The 16,729-nt window shown below is 41.2% G+C and overlaps 1 protein-coding gene across 3 annotated transcripts in view; it reads left to right on the top strand.

The window, feature by feature from the left end:
• The window catches only part of JMJD1C (jumonji domain containing 1C), a 174,048-nt gene extending 158,638 nt beyond the window's left edge, over positions 1-15,410 (top strand). For all 3 annotated transcript variants that reach the window (XM_068140113.1, XM_068140114.1, XM_068140115.1), the window contains 12 exons: positions 475-602; positions 764-977; positions 1,469-1,683; positions 2,706-2,984; positions 3,397-3,565; positions 3,952-4,042; positions 4,161-4,291; positions 5,418-5,540; positions 6,357-6,496; positions 8,633-8,809; positions 14,040-14,171; positions 14,508-15,410. In XM_068140113.1, the coding sequence (XP_067996214.1) occupies positions 475-602; positions 764-977; positions 1,469-1,683; positions 2,706-2,984; positions 3,397-3,565; positions 3,952-4,042; positions 4,161-4,291; positions 5,418-5,540; positions 6,357-6,496; positions 8,633-8,809; positions 14,040-14,171; positions 14,508-14,597 (1,889 nt within the window). In that variant the 3' untranslated portion in view covers positions 14,598-15,410. The remainder of the gene's footprint in view (positions 1-474; positions 603-763; positions 978-1,468; positions 1,684-2,705; positions 2,985-3,396; positions 3,566-3,951; positions 4,043-4,160; positions 4,292-5,417; positions 5,541-6,356; positions 6,497-8,632; positions 8,810-14,039; positions 14,172-14,507) is intronic.
• The last annotated feature ends 1,319 nt before the right edge of the window (positions 15,411-16,729 follow it).

Here is a 16,729-nt window from a genome sequence, read left to right as displayed (position 1 = left end):
AGACTGCCTACATAAACCCACTTTTATTCTTCTGTGCATACCCCTTACCAAACAGCCTCAGATTCCACGATCACGTATAATTTTGTTGTAAAGACACAGCTCACGTCAGTCTGTAGTTTGGTGGGTTTATTAGATGAGGCAGGGATGCCCACAGTGAACAGTGAGGAGTAAATAATGAATGACTGCCTCGCTTGCTGTGTGTCATGCAGGGGCAATGCAAAGTGCAAGCTAGATTGTTCAGAAGCATAATGTGCAGTTACCTAGTTAAAGACCTTGGGACTTTCCGCACAAGTTTTAAGGCACACTAGTCAGTCGTCTTACAGTATTTTGGAGTGGTAAATTTCATATCTCTCATAGTTTAAATGTTTTTTTTTAAAGATTTGGAGACAGCATTTTAGCATCACAGTGTGTGTATTGTAAAGAGGGTCACAAAACTATTGACAGCTGCTGATGCTTTTCCTTTTTGTCTTCCAGTTTTGACCGATCTTTTAGATGCTATGCACCACATTAGAGAAAAGTTTGAAATGAAGTCCCACTGTCAGTGTACCAGCAAGCAGAGCACACAAGCTGGCAAACTCCCCGCAATGAATGGTGTCTCTCAGGTGAGTCTGAAACGTTTGTGTACATCATGGTTTGTTCAGGTGTGCTGATTCTTGGGGATTTTTGTATCTAAATGGTACTGGTTGTGTTGTAATTTGCATACATGCTGATTAAATGCTGGCCTTGTCTTTCAAATGAATTAAAGCAAACTTGTTCTTCGCAGGTTTTGCAGAATGTCCTTAACCACAGTAATAAAATTTCTCTGTGCATGCCTGAGTCTCAACAGCAGAATACTCCTCAGAAGTCTGAGACAAATGGTAATACAAGTCCAAGGAGTGATGTAAGCACAGACAGCAAGTTAACACCACCTGAGTCCCAGTCCCCACTGCACTGGTTAGCTGACCTTGCAGAGCAGAAAGCCAGAGAAGAAAAGAAAGGTACGTGTTTGAAATTGTCACCTCCATGACTTTGGGCATACAAGTCATACCTAAATGAAATAATTAATCAAAGTTCACATGGTTCTCTGTTCAACAAAAATAGAAAAGATGATGTTCTTTCCCCTCATCATTTTAGTCTTGAAACTGCAGTGCCTTCTCCTGGTGGCATCAGGATCTGGTAGCAGAAGAGCCACCAGTGGAATGCATGTGTAATGTAGCAGCATTTCCAGCTACAGCATCTCTCATTCTTGACGGGTACTCACTCAGCTGCATGTCTGAGATGCTGAGGAAGGCCTTTTCATTGTTACACTGTTTGACTGCATTTTGAAGCATCTAGTTCATCCTCTGGTGTGTTTCCAGTAGTGCTACAGTAGTTCCAGTAAAGCCAGTAGTGCTACAGTATGTTGCCACCAATATAAAATGCTGGTGCTGTTCCTATATCTGCTTCATGGTACAACAGTGTAAACGTCCAATGATTATTTCTGTTTTAGAGAACAAAGAATGTCCTTCTGGAAAACATTCAAAGGAAGAGAAAGACCAGGATAACTTGGAGTCCCAAAACTGTAAAAGCTCCCCTCCTGCATCCCAGAACAATGAGCAGGGCTCAACCTTACGGGATTTATTAACTACGACAGCAGGCAAACTCCGTCTAGGTTCTACAGATGCTGGTATTGCCTTTGCTCCAGTTTACTCTACAGGAACAGCAGTAAGTGTTTACCAGACTCAGTTTTTACATCAGGATTTGAAATAACAATAATGACAGCAGTGGTCATAGCTAGTTTTCATTTGTAATATATTTGTAGAGATTTTTGTGACTAGCTTGCCTTTGGTGTACCAATAGTCATCTCATACTCATTCCATGTGCTAATTGTTAATTTTACCACTCTAACTGGAAATTCAAAATGCAATAAAATACTCTAGTTGTGTTAATGTACAGTTAAGGGTTACAGTGTCTTGGATTACAGTGTCTTGGGTGCTGCCTTCTTGATGGAAGGGAATTGATGCTTTTAGAAAGTAAAGAGGTTTTAAATAATGGTTGTGAAGCAAGGTCTTAGATGAGGGAACTGCAGTGCCAACAGACTTCTGTGGTTTTGGTTTGAATTTAGAAAAAAAAAGTAAAATCCTGCTGTCTCTTCAAATGTGGAAGTTTGATAGTGATTATACCAATAGAAGCAATAATGGAGACCTGCAGGGATGTTTAATCCTGTTCTGAGCAAGCCCGTGTGAAGCAGGAAGTGCACCTGATCATGATGAAGGAAAGCATCTGATGTGTCCAGAGATCTGTCACTCTTCCTGTGAGAGGCAGGTTGGAGTAGACGATCTCAAAGATCTCTTCAAATCTAAGCCATTCTATGTAATGTTTTTGGGGTACATTTTAGTTAGAGCTGTCTGACAGCTATGTTGCTTTAAATACTCAGAATTTAAACATTATATACGCACACATTTGTGTGAACATTGTATTCATATATATGGAGAGTGGTAACTGATGCATGCTATGATGAAAATGTCCATGCAATTAGATAAAGCCTTAACCTTACCAAGTAAAGGAAGATTCCAAAAATAACTGTATTTCTAACTTTGCATATAAGAATGCAGTTTCCTAGAAAGAAAGTAGATAACCTCAGCCTTCTGACTGGTAGTGAAACATCATTCTAAAGCAAGAAGAGTTGCATGAACTTTATTTGATACTACATCATTGACGCATATATTTGTTTATTTCTCAAACAGAGTGGCAAGAGCGGAAGGACTATGCCAAACATTCTTGATGACATAATTGCTTCAGTAGTAGAAAACAAGATTCCACCAAATAGAGCACCAAAGATAAATGTGAAATCTGAAATTAAAGATGAGCCAAAGGATGATAAAAACTGTATTCAGGATGAGTGCAGTAAACGGTACAGCGATATTCAGTATTCCTGGATCTGCGATAAGCATGTTCTGTGGCTCAAAGACCATAAAAACAGCAACAACTGGAAGCTGTTCAAAGAGTGCTGGAAGCAAGGAAGGGTAGGTATTGAGCTGGTTGGTCTAGAAAGTGACTTCACTATGGACTCTGGGGAGTTAAGGACAGATTGGCCAAACTGAGTGCTGGCAAATGTGTTAGCAGTGGGGCAAAGCTTGTCAGGTGTAGCCTAATAGAAACCTCCTGTTCTTCAAACTTCAATTAATTACTGATAATAAACAACAAATAACTGGTTTGGAGTGTCAGGTACCAAACAGATGAGTAGGATGTCTTCGGTGTGGCTGTGGTTGGAAGAAGTGTTAGCAAGCTCAGCAGGGCCAGGGTCTTCAGTGTGTGTTTCAGGCACATTTGTACTCCAGTTTGGTTGAAGGAGGTGTTTGCTTGCAATAAGCTAAGTAATTGTGTGTGTATATATAATTGCTTTTAAATTATTTTTCTTTCTATTTTTTTTTACAGCCTGTTTTGGTGTCTGGTATGCACAAGAAAATGAACTTCAGCCTGTGGAAAGCTGAGTCAATTAGTCTAGATTTTGGAAACCAGCAAGCCGATATCTTGAACTGCAAAGACAGTATTATTTCAAACACCAATGTCAAGGAGTTCTGGGATGGTTTTGAAGATGTTTCAAGTAAGTTACTTCAAATGCATTATTTCATTGATTCTGAACATTGCTGATACTAGAAACTGAAGTTAAAAGCAGCCTTTATGGGTCTGGGGGCTTTGAAGAAAACTTAATTTGAAAAGAAAGCTCTAGGTAATCTATTTCCAGAGAATATGATGGAAATGTGCATTCTTTTGTGCCTAGCAGAATTAAAGATGAACTAATACACTGCTTAGGTGGGACTAAGAAACCAAAGAAGTATCATTGTTCCTCAACTAGTTGAATTTGGTTTGTATCATGCCTTAGTCACAGAACTAATTCTCCTGTTGTATGGATGAAATCTTTATAGACAGGTTGAGTTACATTTTAGTTGAATAAAGTAAACAGTTTTTACTATTTTCTGTTACTTGCAGAACGGCAGAAAATTAAAAATGGGGAAACAGCTCTACTAAAGCTGAAGGATTGGCCTTCTGGGGAAGATTTCAAGGCTATGATGCCAGCAAGGTATTTGAGTTTCATGTCAGATATTCTTCAGTCAGTTTCTGTGTCAGGTTGTTTGGATTGCTTGTGGTTTTTTTCTATGGCACCAATTCAGTTACATTCTTCTTTCTTTTCTCCTCAGATATGAGGACTTGCTAAAAAGTTTACCTTTGCCTGAATATTGTAGTCCAGAAGGAAAACTAAACTTGGCTTCTCATCTGCCAGGATTTTTTGTCCGTCCAGATTTGGGACCCAGACTATGCAGTGCTTACGGTGAGCATACCTTGGAAGTGCAGCAGTTCCCTCTTCCCTTCAAAGTGTAGAACATCTCATGGTGTGGTATTGGAGAGAAAGCTGGGCCTTGCTTGGAAGATTACTGTTTACTGGATGTAGAAGGAAATATATGTCTGACTTGCACGTTAACAGTGCTTGCATCTGTGGCATGAGAGCTTATTTGCCCTCTGCATTCTTGTCTTGTGCTGTTACAGTCTTCTGAAGTCTAGAAATGGTCAGCCACTTTTACACACAGATTCTGCCCTTAATGCTGTGTGGAAAAATTCTTTGTGGAGTATTGCTGTGTTCATAATTCTAGTTGTAAATAATTTCAGCATATTTTTCATCACTTCTATGCTCTACACTCAAAAGCCTATTTAAAAAGGGTTGGTTTTAAGCCTTTGTTTTAGACTTTTCCAGCTGATCCTTTGTTGGAAAACAAATATGTTCAATCCTGTTTTAGAAATTACACTAACAGGAGAAGAAATGAGTTGTAATTTGTGGCATGATGGCTTTGATTTAAAAAGTTCTCCATATGTCCTTTGAAATAAGCATATTAACTGTAGTGATCAAGGCATGGGTCTGAGGAACTGAATCGTTAATGGCACTTTGATGCAATGCTGCTGCAAGGCTTACTGTTCTGTAATGTCCTTTTGACTCAAATGTGTGTTTTCACCTCTTAGAACTGAAATTGGTTTTCCACTTTGCTTGGGGATTTCTTTTGATTAAGAACTCAGTTTACAATCAGGCATAAAAGTGAAACATTTGATTTGATAGCCTTGTGTATTCCTTGTTCTTATATTCTGTCCTGGACAACAGGAAAGGTAAGGAAGGAATGTACTGGTCAGGAAATTATTCTTCTGAAATGTGTTTTGTTTGACACAGCTGTTGCATAGGGACAGTCACCTGGGATGAGAGATCTCCAGGTCTCTGTTAAAAAGTTAATGTTTTCTTGTTTAGCAAGTGAAACAAAAGCACATTTGTAGTTGGTGTATCTCAATACTTTCACATTAAAGCCTGCCTATACTTACTGCACTTTCAGACATTTCCTTAAACTCTGTTAGCTGTACATATCTCTGTTTGAAGGTGAAGGTGGAATACAACAAATCTTTATCTTGTAACGTAGGTGTGGCTGCTACTAAAGACCATGATATAGGAACCACAAATCTCCATATTGAAGTTTCTGATGTCGTGAACATCCTTGTTTATGTTGGCATAGCAAAAGGAAACGGAGTACTTTCCAAATCAGGTAAAGGGAAGCCTGCAATTAATGCACTATTCCTCTGCTGAGGCTGGCAGAGCTAATGCAAGTTTAGGATAAAGGATTTTCTCTGGAAGCTGGTAGTTCTAACAGTTATGTCAGGATGATGTATTTGCAAAGCTTCTGTTTATTCTGCTCTCTCTGGATGCACTGTTTGCTCTATTGAATTTGGACTGTAGTACAATTTTTCAGCACTGGAGACCTTCAGCTGGTGTATGTTAGTCATCTGTATGAGGTTTATTGCTTATGGGAAACATTTTTTAAATCACTGAAATAACTTTGTTTCATTCCCCTTATTCTTTTGTCCTCTTACTTCATAATCAGCAAATGCAGATTTCAGGTGTGACTAACAGAGCTGCAGTAAGATTTGCTGTCCTCCATTAGCTCTGTTTTCACTTGCCCATGCACTGAGTTAATAGCGCCAGAACTCTGGCAGCTTGGGAGAAGTAGCTTCTCAATCAGCTGCTGTAGAACAGTGTGCAAAGCATTACTTTTGCTGACTGCACGAAAATATCTCTTTCATTTTGTCATTTTTGGTGCCAGCCCTGTTGGTTTATTTCAGGTAGAGAATGTGTTCTGTCAAATTCAGGAAATGGAAGAAAAGTTCAAAAATTACACATCATTTTGAAGGTATTTGTGGCAATCATGTTCTCATAAATAATTACCTACACCAGGCAAAAATACCACCTCAAGACTCTTGTTGTCTTCAGCAGACTTTTATCTGCTCACTTTAAGAAGTTTGAAGATGTTTAATTTAGTTTTTGCCTTACGTCTCTCTTGAAAAATGCTTTTGTTCAATGGTAGGAGTTCTGAAGAAGTTTGAAGAAGAAGATTTGGATGACCTCTTAAGAAAGCGGTTGAAAGACTCGAGTGAATTACCTGGTGCTTTATGGCACATCTATGCTGGCAAAGATGCTGACAAGATCCGGGAGTTCCTGCAAAAGGTTAGATTTGTAATAATTTTTCATATATATAATTTCAGTAACTGATAAACCAGAGGGGACTGGCAAAACCCACAAACACCACCACCATTCTTAGGAAAGGAAAGGAAAATTGCTTTCTTTCTAGGAAATTGATTGACCTGCTCCATCATGAACACAAAGTGTATAACGTGATAGGTATTCACTTCTTGAGAGCTACAGGTAGCCTGCAGACTCTAACATGTCAGAAGTGTCACAGATGTATTCTTGTCCCCCTTCAATGGGAAGGACAATTCATAGGACAATGTCTTCTGTCACTGATCCATTCCTGCCTTACCAGGTACTGAAGTTTCTGTGAATTGTCACATGCAAAACCCCTGACCTTGCCAACAGGCCACCACTGATCTTCCTAAGCACTCTTGTCTTGTCAGTGAGATTGAACAACATGGCTTGGCTCTTAGTGAAGGTGAGAGTGTGGTGGGAGATAACGTGTCTCCGGGCAGCAGACCTCTCCAACATTTGTTGCAGTGCAGGTCTTTGGTAGCATGTGACAAGTTAGAGCCGCATCAGTACCTTCCAGGTCTTTACTTATGTACACATATGATGAATATCCACCATTAGGTATTATGGTCATCAGTGGCATTGAATTGAGTGATGCCACCTTGGAAGCAGTTTTTTGTGCCCTGACTTTATCATGTTTCCACGTTCTACCGCTGAAGTGGTTACGTGGGGAAAAGAAGTCTTCACTGGCTTCCACTGTGGGGGAAAAAAAGATGCATTTTAACTAGCTAAACTGAAGAGGTCCATAAACAGGCTGAAGGACAAGGTTTATACTGCAAGCATGAAGGGCCTAAGAAAGGGAGCAGTAAAGATTCTCTTGGACAATAAGGCAGTGTTTCTGTCCTGGGGCAGCTGTCCTCTGGTGACTCAAACAGTTGCTCTTTGGCATGCTGAACTGTGGGGAAAAAATGAGCACTAGTAAATAAAATACAGCGAGTTCCAGGAAATTAGTAATTATACAGTGAGGGCTTTCTGTTCGTTTGTAAAGTAGATGGTGGCTCTTCAGTTTGGAGAATTGTGAACAAAATCATGAATTGAAAGGAATAGGTAACAATGAGCATTATTCAGCATTCCTTCTCTCAGAGCAATTAAGGGATGTTGTGAGACCCTTTGAGCAGCAGGTATGAAACCGAGCACTTAACACCTTAAGTAATAAAGCTTGTCGTCTGCTGCCTCAGCTTGCCATGGTGGCCAAAATGAACTGTATATTGCCTTGTGTTGTTAGTCTGGTAGTACTTTTGGAATATTGAATTTGAGATTCATTTATGATGAGACCCTGGAACCACTTACTTGCTGATAGATGAAATCTCTATATCTTGTTAGTACAAAAGGAATGTGATAGAACAGAGGGCGAGTTTCAAGTTCTGTGTCACACAAGTATATTTAATATCAATATGAACAAAAATCCATGGTTTTAATGATCTAATTGCTGAGGCACTTGTTACTATAATTAGTTAGCAATAGATTAAGGGTAATACTTGTTCCCCTGTAGTTAAGTTGATGAGAAATGGTTGTTGCAGTTAAGTTGACCACTGTTGGAAAAAATGGATGTAAAAAAAACCTTCCTAAGCTCATCAATGAGGATGGTAGGAAAATAACTTACCCCAGAGTGGTTGAGATAGGAAGAAGACCTTTTCAGGTCCTTTTGTCGGCCTTCTACTCAAGCAGAGTCACCTAGAGAAGGTTGTCCAGGACTGTCTGACCAAGTTTTATCTACTGCTTTTTTCCCAAGCTGAGGTTGTGGTGTCATGTCTCTGTCAAAACTGGAGGTTGTAAGCTTGAGGGAACTGGCAGGACAGGAACTCTTGAAAACAGATTTTATTGAAGAAAGATGTCAACCCACCACATTATGTGGCATCACACACAGTCTTTATGTGCTTATGAACAGATTATTTTGTTGTGTCCTTCACAGCTCTGCATTCTTCAGGTGTCTCCAGTGGGACTTCCCAGTTCCTTTGAGCTTCTTTGGAACCACTAACTAAAATTCTTTAGTTAGCATTTGGAACATGATGTTGCATGTACCTTAGGTTTACTTTGAACTTAGCAGCAAAAGGTTCAGCTTCTTTTGAAAGTGACACAGAATTTGTTCTGTACTTACAGATAGCGAAAGAGCAAGGCTTAGAGGTTTTACCAGAACATGATCCAATACGTGATCAGAGTTGGTACGTGAACAAAAAACTTCGCCAAAGACTTCTGGAGGAATACGGAGTAAAAACCTGCACAATTATTCAGTTTCTTGGTGATGCCATTATCCTACCAGCAGGAGCCCTCCATCAGGTAACGTACAGCTGCTGATAGACACACAGGAGTAAATAACACTAACACATTTATTTTTTTTCTTCAAAGAGGGAACCACAGCTGTACTCAAAATGTATAATAAAGTCCATGTATTAACATACAGCAACTCAAGTGCTTCAACTAATACAGTTCTTTTCTTGAAGTTCATGACAGCCTGCTCACTTTAAAGCTTTTTTTCCACTTTACATTTTGTTAGCAAATTTCTAAAGAAGCTGGTGGTACAAGAAAGTCAAGTTAGTTTTGTTTGGTTTTACTTTTAAGCCAAATGTTAACCTAATGCTGTAGAGGCAGGGAGAGCAACCTAAGCAGATAAAAATACCTGCATGTCCAGCATCACTGTTTTTGTCTTCAGCTGTGGAAGAATTGCAGAGACTATTTGGGTGTTTCTGTAACAGGATTTGGAGGTTCTTTTCCTGCTCTCCATTAAGTTCCTTCTTAACACGGAAGGTGCATCAGTCACCAGGAGTCATCATTGTTCCTTCAGCAGCTTTCCTTGCCATCAGATTGATACCACCTTTGCAGCAGCTGGGCTGATTTCATTCTTAGTTGTGTAAGAAAAAGTACTGCCAGGAGGGCAGTTATGAAGAAACAGAATGAGTTTGTATGGCAAGGTTCAGGCATCTGTTAGCATATAGGGTTTGTTACTTCATTTTGTTTGCTGAGTGTTTTGTTCTTTGGTCCTATTTTTTTTCCCACCCATAAGACTGCAAACTTTCTCTTTGGTGAAAGAAAGCACAGTTGTTTAGACATGGGGGTTGGGCAGTTCTGTATTTGTTGCTTCACTCCATGAATATTTTCCTGTTGCATCAGGAAATGGAGGGTGCTTTCTTGCTGTCTTGCCAGTTGTCAAGCACCACTAGTTAGGTAGCTGACTATCAAGGAATGAAGAGCATCCCCACCCTACATTAGGGGTTGTTAAGCCCATCTTGATGTTAGAGATCTGTCATTCGTATCCACCTGGGTTCAGGCAGGGCCAAGCCTTATTGAAGAAGATGGTGTTTGGTTTCTGGTCCACAGGTCACCTTCCAAACTGAGCAGAAAGGAAGCAGTTGTTTACCATGACCAGGGCAGTAGGGTTTTCACTGTGAAAAAGCTGACTGGGATGTGGTGGTATTAGTTGTTACATCCCTAATCTGCTGGCTGTGTCAGTTGCTGATTTGTTGGAAGCAACAAGTACTTTACCTAGACTTGACTGTTATTGTTCCAGTGAGTCTTTGGGTGGGTTTCATGTGGTGGTATGTTAACCTGGGCGCTCTCAGTAGATTGAAAAAAACCTCACAAACCCAGGTGATGTAGGTTGGTTTTCCCTGTACTGTGTCTTCAGGGCTTGATGTTGCTTCACAAAGGTGAAGGAGCTTCTGTTGTTGATGTTATTCTTAACTGCTGTTGGGCTGAAGCAGTTACAAGTGGCAGAACTGATAAAATTTGTGTTGCATCCTCCAGTAATCTTCCTCTGATCTAATAAAATAAGGGAGTGATACAAGCGTGAAAAGAGAACCCACAGAAAACAGCAAGCATACGGGGAAATTTGTTTTCTGTAGCATGTGGTTCTGTAGAAAGGCACACAGAGAGGAAAACATGAAGTAGTAGGAGTGTTCCAGGCTTCCCTGCAGTTCATAGGTTTAAGGACCAAAAATAAGACCACTCTTATCTTTATCTTTTTGGCTTTAAACTCCAGATTGTTTTTGAAGTGGTAATGTTCTAGCTTCTGGCATCAAGGAGTTAATAAGGTGGTGTTTTGAAACCTTAGTGGGTGAAGTTGAGAACCTTTTCATCTTCCATAAGAAGTTCCTGTGAATCTGCCACGTAGGAGGAAATGAAAGCGTGGTGTTCTTTCATGTGCATGTGGAGTGCTCGATATAGAGATGCATAAACACTGACCTTGGGGAGCAGCACGTACACAAAGCACAGCTCAACACTTCAAAATAAGTCTGAACAAGAATACATGCCAGGTTTACATCTTAAGTGATTCAGATTTACATGCACACCATGAAGCTTTGGTAATTAAAACTGGTTGAGAGTTGCTACTATATTTGGTGCTAAATCAAATCCTTATTTTTTTAATTTGCTTATTTGTAGCCTTGTGGAGCAGTGGAAAGCAGGCTGAGGGGATGGAGTTAGGGAGTGAAGCTGCCTGTGGTCACTGCCTAGTGTAACTCTGACACTTTGAACCTGGAGCCAGTCAGGATGTCACACTGCTGCTGTTCTAGAATGTTGCTGCTCTAACATGAAGGAGCTCTTGTGTATTTATTCTGTATGTTCTTTGGTTTTGGTGGTTTCCCCCCCCCAGCTTCTATGAATTCATGTCTAGCTCAGAAAGGAACTTGTTCTTAATATCTTTCTGGTTGCATAAAGTGTTCCTCCTGCTTCCTATGTTTCCCCCTTCTCCTTGTGTACTTGCAGGCTGCAGTCACATCCCCCTTGTGGTCATTTCAGTAGGCAAAGTCAAACTGTTCCAGCGGTGGAGTGGGAGGGAGACCCTCTCCTGTGAGCTGTGACGGTCGCAGTAGCCTTGCCAGTACCGCTTTTGGAGGAAATTGCTCCTGGGGGAAAGCCAGAAATAGAGCATTGGACTGGTGTCCTCTGCAGATGCTTCCTTGAATGTACCATGAGTACCTGTTCTTGGCTTTATGAGAAGGGGAGCTCAGAAGTGCCCCCTGCATTGCTGATGCCTGGGCCTTGTTTTCTCTCTGGCACTTCTAACAGCAAGCCCTCAGCTCTCCTTGGAAACCTCCCCAGCAAAAAAAAGGCAGGGGAAAAGGTGGGGGTGTTAATGTTTTGTTGAATGATTCACTCATTCTGCTGCTCTGGGTCATCTTGTATCACAGCTGTCCTCTAGGGATGCCCTCCCTGGTTTTAATTTGATGGCTCCAAATTCATAACATAGCTTAGTGATAAATTAAAAGCTTGAAATACTTGAGCCAGTGATTGAAATGTTTTGTTCAGGCTACATGCAAAACTTGTTCATAGTATAACAGGTTATTACAATGTTGGGTTTCATAGCAGTATTATCTTGATTTAACAGCAGGATTGTAAAATAACATGCTGGAAGTGATGGGACATCCTGGCAGTATTATGATAAGAATGTAGGCTAAAGGTCTGGGAATTGCCTATACAGAGCTGCTGGGCTGAGAGCTGACCTCAGGGCTAAGCCATGCAAGAAAGGGCTGATCTGTGGTTGTAAGTACAGGAGGGAGAGCCCCATGTGGTGAGGACGGAGAGCCGTTTCCTCCCTGCTACTTACTTTGCCTTGTCCCTGCCCTGGTCCAAGGCTTTGCCAATGCTCCACCCATCTCCCAGGCCCTGATGCAAAACCTCTGCTCTGCATGGGCTGGAGGTGAAGCTGTTCTCAGTTCAGCTGGAGCTGGCACCGCTGTGGGAGTGCTGTAAGTCCTTGCCCCACAAAGCTCAGGGGAGTTGTTACTGAAGATATTTTTTTGTGTGTGTGTCATTGTATCAGCTTGTATTATAAATATTATAAATAGAACTGCCTGTGGGCTGTCAGCAGGGCGTTCCCATGCTGAGTACCAGATCAGCTGGGTAAAATCTGTCTTTCCTGCAAGGACTTGCACACCCACAAGGCAGTCCTGGAAGGGAGGGAAGGAGGTTTAAGGCACAGCAGAGTGAAAGATTTGAGGGCAGCAAATACTGTCTGCAGTGGAGGGAGAGGGAATCAGTAAAACCTTGCCTCAGAGAGGAGAAAGTGAAAGAATGGTGTGGAACTGGCACAGGGTGGAAAGGAAAACAAGGGCAGGCAGGGACTTGAAAATCAAGTGAGAAGACTGCGAGGGAAGAGATGGGGCTGGAGCTGGCAGCCTGTCGGTGCAGCACAGATGTTTCAGCTGAAGCTCTGGGAAATTCCCCAAGTGCTGGTGGAAGCCTCGTCGTGGCACTTCTGCAGCTGTTTCCTTGCTCCTGGCTTTCTGCTGTTTGCATATTGTGTGGCATCAACAAACCTTCTTAGTCTCTGGAATGAGCTCTGGTTTGATTAATTCACAGGAGGGAATGGCACTGCATTGTACCCTCAAAGATTATGAGGCTGCAGAAACCCTCCCAACAGCACTAGTGTTGAACCTCTCTGAGATTTCACTGGTAAAGGGGCAACCTACCTTACAAAATCAGAGCTATGCAGTGGGTTTGAATAATTTCTAAATGATGTGCACACTTTGTTCAAAGTGAAGTGTATGAGCTGTGTCCTCAACTGTGTAGACCCCAAAGGATCTTTGAATGTCCGGTATCACAATGGAAGTTCTGGAATATGCATTAAACCCCCCAGATTCTGCTAGGCTCAAGCTTAGAATATGCAGATCTTCATCAGTACTGGCAGGCTGGGACTGTTTGTTTGCTAGGATGGCAAAGATGCTCCCTTCTCACCATCCAGGTTTTGAAAGTTTGCAGAATTGACATTGCACAACTTCATGAGCAGTTGTTAGAATTTGAGGAAATTAGGGTTTTGACATGCTAAGGAAATTGATTTGTAAGGGTTTGGGAAGAAAACCTGATGCTGTACATTTTGGAAGAGGACAAACAGAAATTAGTCAGGTCACAACCAGGAAGCATTGTTTTCTTTTCCCTGTCCTCCCAGGTATGACCAGTCCAGTTCTCTCAGTAGTTCCATCTTATCAGTAAGAAGTGTTTAGAGAAAATTGAAAGTGCCTTTTCTTTTCCTCCCCACACCCCCTTCTGCAAATCTGTTCACGTTGGTTTGGTGGTGGTGGGTGGTTTTTTTTCCCCTCCCAAGTATTTCCACTTCTCAGCAAACATGGCAAGTTGTGCCTGACAGTGCTTCCAGCATATTTCCGTGGCCCAAGGAGCAGGGTCCTGTAGGGCTGCTGCAGCATTGGTGTGTGGCTGCAGTGCTGGCATGGCGCTTTCGAAATGGCTGTGCAGCAGCAGTGCACACGCAGCAGCTGTGCTTGTGTGGCTGCTGAAGGGGGCAATAACACAGCAGAGCTCATTTAATTCACGTCAGAGCTGGCTGCAGAAGCAGCACCAGAGCACGGGCAGATTTATGTTCAAAGCCTACCTTTTGCCAGCATCTGATTTAGAGAAGTCAAACTTAATTGCTCTCTACATAAAACGCATAAAGACGTGCTTCAGTCTGATAAGCCTGCGGTTTAAGGGGTCTCAGGGCCCGCTCTTCTCGCAGGTATTTGCCAAAGAGTAAGTCCAGAATGCTAATTATCAGTTTCCTTGTCTTTTTGGATAGGTGCAAAATTTTCACAGTTGCGTTCAAGTAACTGAAGACTTTGTGTCTCCAGAACATCTTGTGCAGTCATTTCACTTAACGCAGGAGCTGAGGCTGTCAAAGGAAGAAATCAATTATGATGATAAACTGCAGGTAGGAAATTAATTCTGCTCTGGAAGCTGTGGGGAAGGCAGGGCTGCTCAGGCTCATTGAAATGCGGCGCAGCTGTGGAGCTACTTCCTCGATGCTGTTCACACAGAATAACAATGAGCAGCAGCAGCATGAATGCCAGGGGTGCAAACGACTCCCTTCAGCTGCTGGATATATTTATTTCATGTTATGTTTTATAAAGGTATTTCCTTTAGGCCTGGCTTCATGTAGCCTGCCTTTAATTTCCATCCACTAGGCTTAGGGCTCAGTCCTAAAGGCAGTTGCTTTGCAGAGCTTCTTAGTTTAGGCCTTACTAAAATTTGTCTGCTGTTCTTGCAGGTTAAAAATATCTTGTATCATGCAGTTAAAGAAATGGTGAGAGCTCTGAAGATTCATGAAGGTGAAATGGAAGACATGGATGAAAACTAAGTGCTCCCTGCTTTTTTGTGTGTTAACAGCAGCTGGAGGTTATTTTTTCTGAGACACGAACAGTCTGCACACTAATTTCAGCTTCACAAACCATCAGTGCCAAGAAGTCATCGTATTTACTTGTTAACGACACTGCAACGGTAGAGCTTCATATCACAGCCACTGTGATGACATTAGACTTGCGAACAGTTAAGCAGCATTCTGCTGTCCTGTATTATACTGTACATGAACTTTGTGAAATGTCAAAAGATTTAAGATGATGTATTTATTTTTGGAAAAAAAACCCACACAAAATTCTATGCTATATTGTTGATCAAATGTAAATGTGACTTGTACAGTTTGCTAAAATAATTCAGATATTTTTCACTACATTGAGACAGTTACTGTGAGAGTAGGACACAAACACCAGCTATTGCCTGCATTTGGGATCTTGCTGAGTCCGCACAGCAGTCATGTCATAATCTGAGAATTACTGCCAAATAATTGTAAACTTTGTAAAATAGAAAGTATATAAAGTAGATATTAAATACAGACACTTCAGTATTTTATTGAAGCTATTCAGTGTACAATGAAACGTTTTCAAAAGGTGTAATTTATTTAAAAATTGTCTCATTTTGGTAAAATTTATGTGAACTTTTAAAGCTAAATATTAAACTTAATATGCTATGTAAATATATACATATATACATTCAATGATGTATTTTTTTAAAACATTGGCTTGCTTTAATTTGTTAAAAGTGCAAGTGTTACACATGCTTTGTACATTGAAGTTGAAAGGGGTTTTACATTTTCCATTAAAATGACTTTATCAAATGTTGTCCTCTTGGTTTCTCATGTCTGTGACCTGTGTGTGACAGCCCAAGTCCTCGTTCCACAGGGATGTGAGGCCAGAGATGCTGTGACTGGTTCCTGGGCCACTGCTCTGCCCTCCCTGGGCTTCAAACAAAACTGCAAGGGGGAGCGCTGGAGCACAGCAAGTGGCAGAGCCAGGGAGAGCCTCATCGAGACTAAAACTGATCAGACGTGGTTTATGTTCTGTCTAAAAATCCAACGCATACTTTGGGTGAAGAAGGAGAGAAGTTTCTCCAGAACAATGGTTTTACAGCATCTTGGATTTTTGCAGTGGCTTTTTGGTTGTTGGAAAAAAAATAATCTCTTTCTGTTTTTATTTAGTGATAATTGTGCAGAATTCCAGCTCTGGGAGTCAGTTTGAAAAGTTTGATTGAAATTACTAAAACCATTCAGATGTTTGAATTGGCTATCAATTGTTGGGTGCAGTCGTTAGCTTGTGATATGTCCAAAAGGGATAGTAATTAGCTGGGTTACTGCTCCCAGTCTGACAAAGTCTAACCAGGCCTAGGGTCACTAAAAAAGAACAGAAAAAAAGCCTCATATAAATTATTTTAAGAAATGGTAAAACACAAGAGTTTCTGGTTCCAAAAATAAAGTTGTTTGTTTAGTTGGTTTGAAAACTTGAGCTTTATTTGAAGAAATACTTTGGGGTAAAGGCTGCAGGACTTGGCAGCTGATTTTCAACTTGGCACCCTTGGTACCCATGTAGTGACTTCCTTTGGCTGTGCGTATCATAGGAGTGGAGCACTGGCTAAAGGTACAAAACCTGTCAAGGTTAGTTTCTTTAATGACAAGTGGACTGTACTCATGCATATTTCCTTTTAACCAAGTCTTAGGTATTCTTTTTTCCCCAAATGAAGTTTTGGTGAGGTGTTTTTTTGACATTTGTGACATTTCACCACACCATGGGCATGCCACCCCTAGGCTCCTCTCTAGTGAGCTTGGTTTTATCTCCTTCCCCCTTCAAACCTAATTTAAAGCCCTATCAATGATAGCTGAGCTCACTGTCCCCATCAGGCCCAGGGCTGCAGGAATGTTCCCATGATCAGAGAAACCTAAGTTCTACTTGTGGTACCAGTCCCTGAGCCACATGTTCATCAGCTGTATTTGCCTGGCCCTTTAGTGTTTGGTGCAATGCTCTCTGCCACTGGACTGTAAAAAATACTTCCTGTGCTCCTCATCCCTCAACCAATTGCTCCAGTGTCTCAAAAGTCTTTTTTAATAGCTTTTGCACCTTCTGTCATATCACCCCTTGGTTTTTTTTCCCACACAAAGAACAG

This window comes from Melanerpes formicivorus, unplaced genomic scaffold (assembly GCF_026170545.1).
Source record: "Melanerpes formicivorus ecotype bairdi unplaced genomic scaffold, bMelFor1.0.p_v2 SCAF_6, whole genome shotgun sequence".
NCBI lineage: Eukaryota > Metazoa > Chordata > Aves > Piciformes > Picidae > Melanerpes > Melanerpes formicivorus.
Note: the sequence above shows the minus strand (reverse complement) of the source record. Positions and strands in the feature narration are given on the sequence as shown.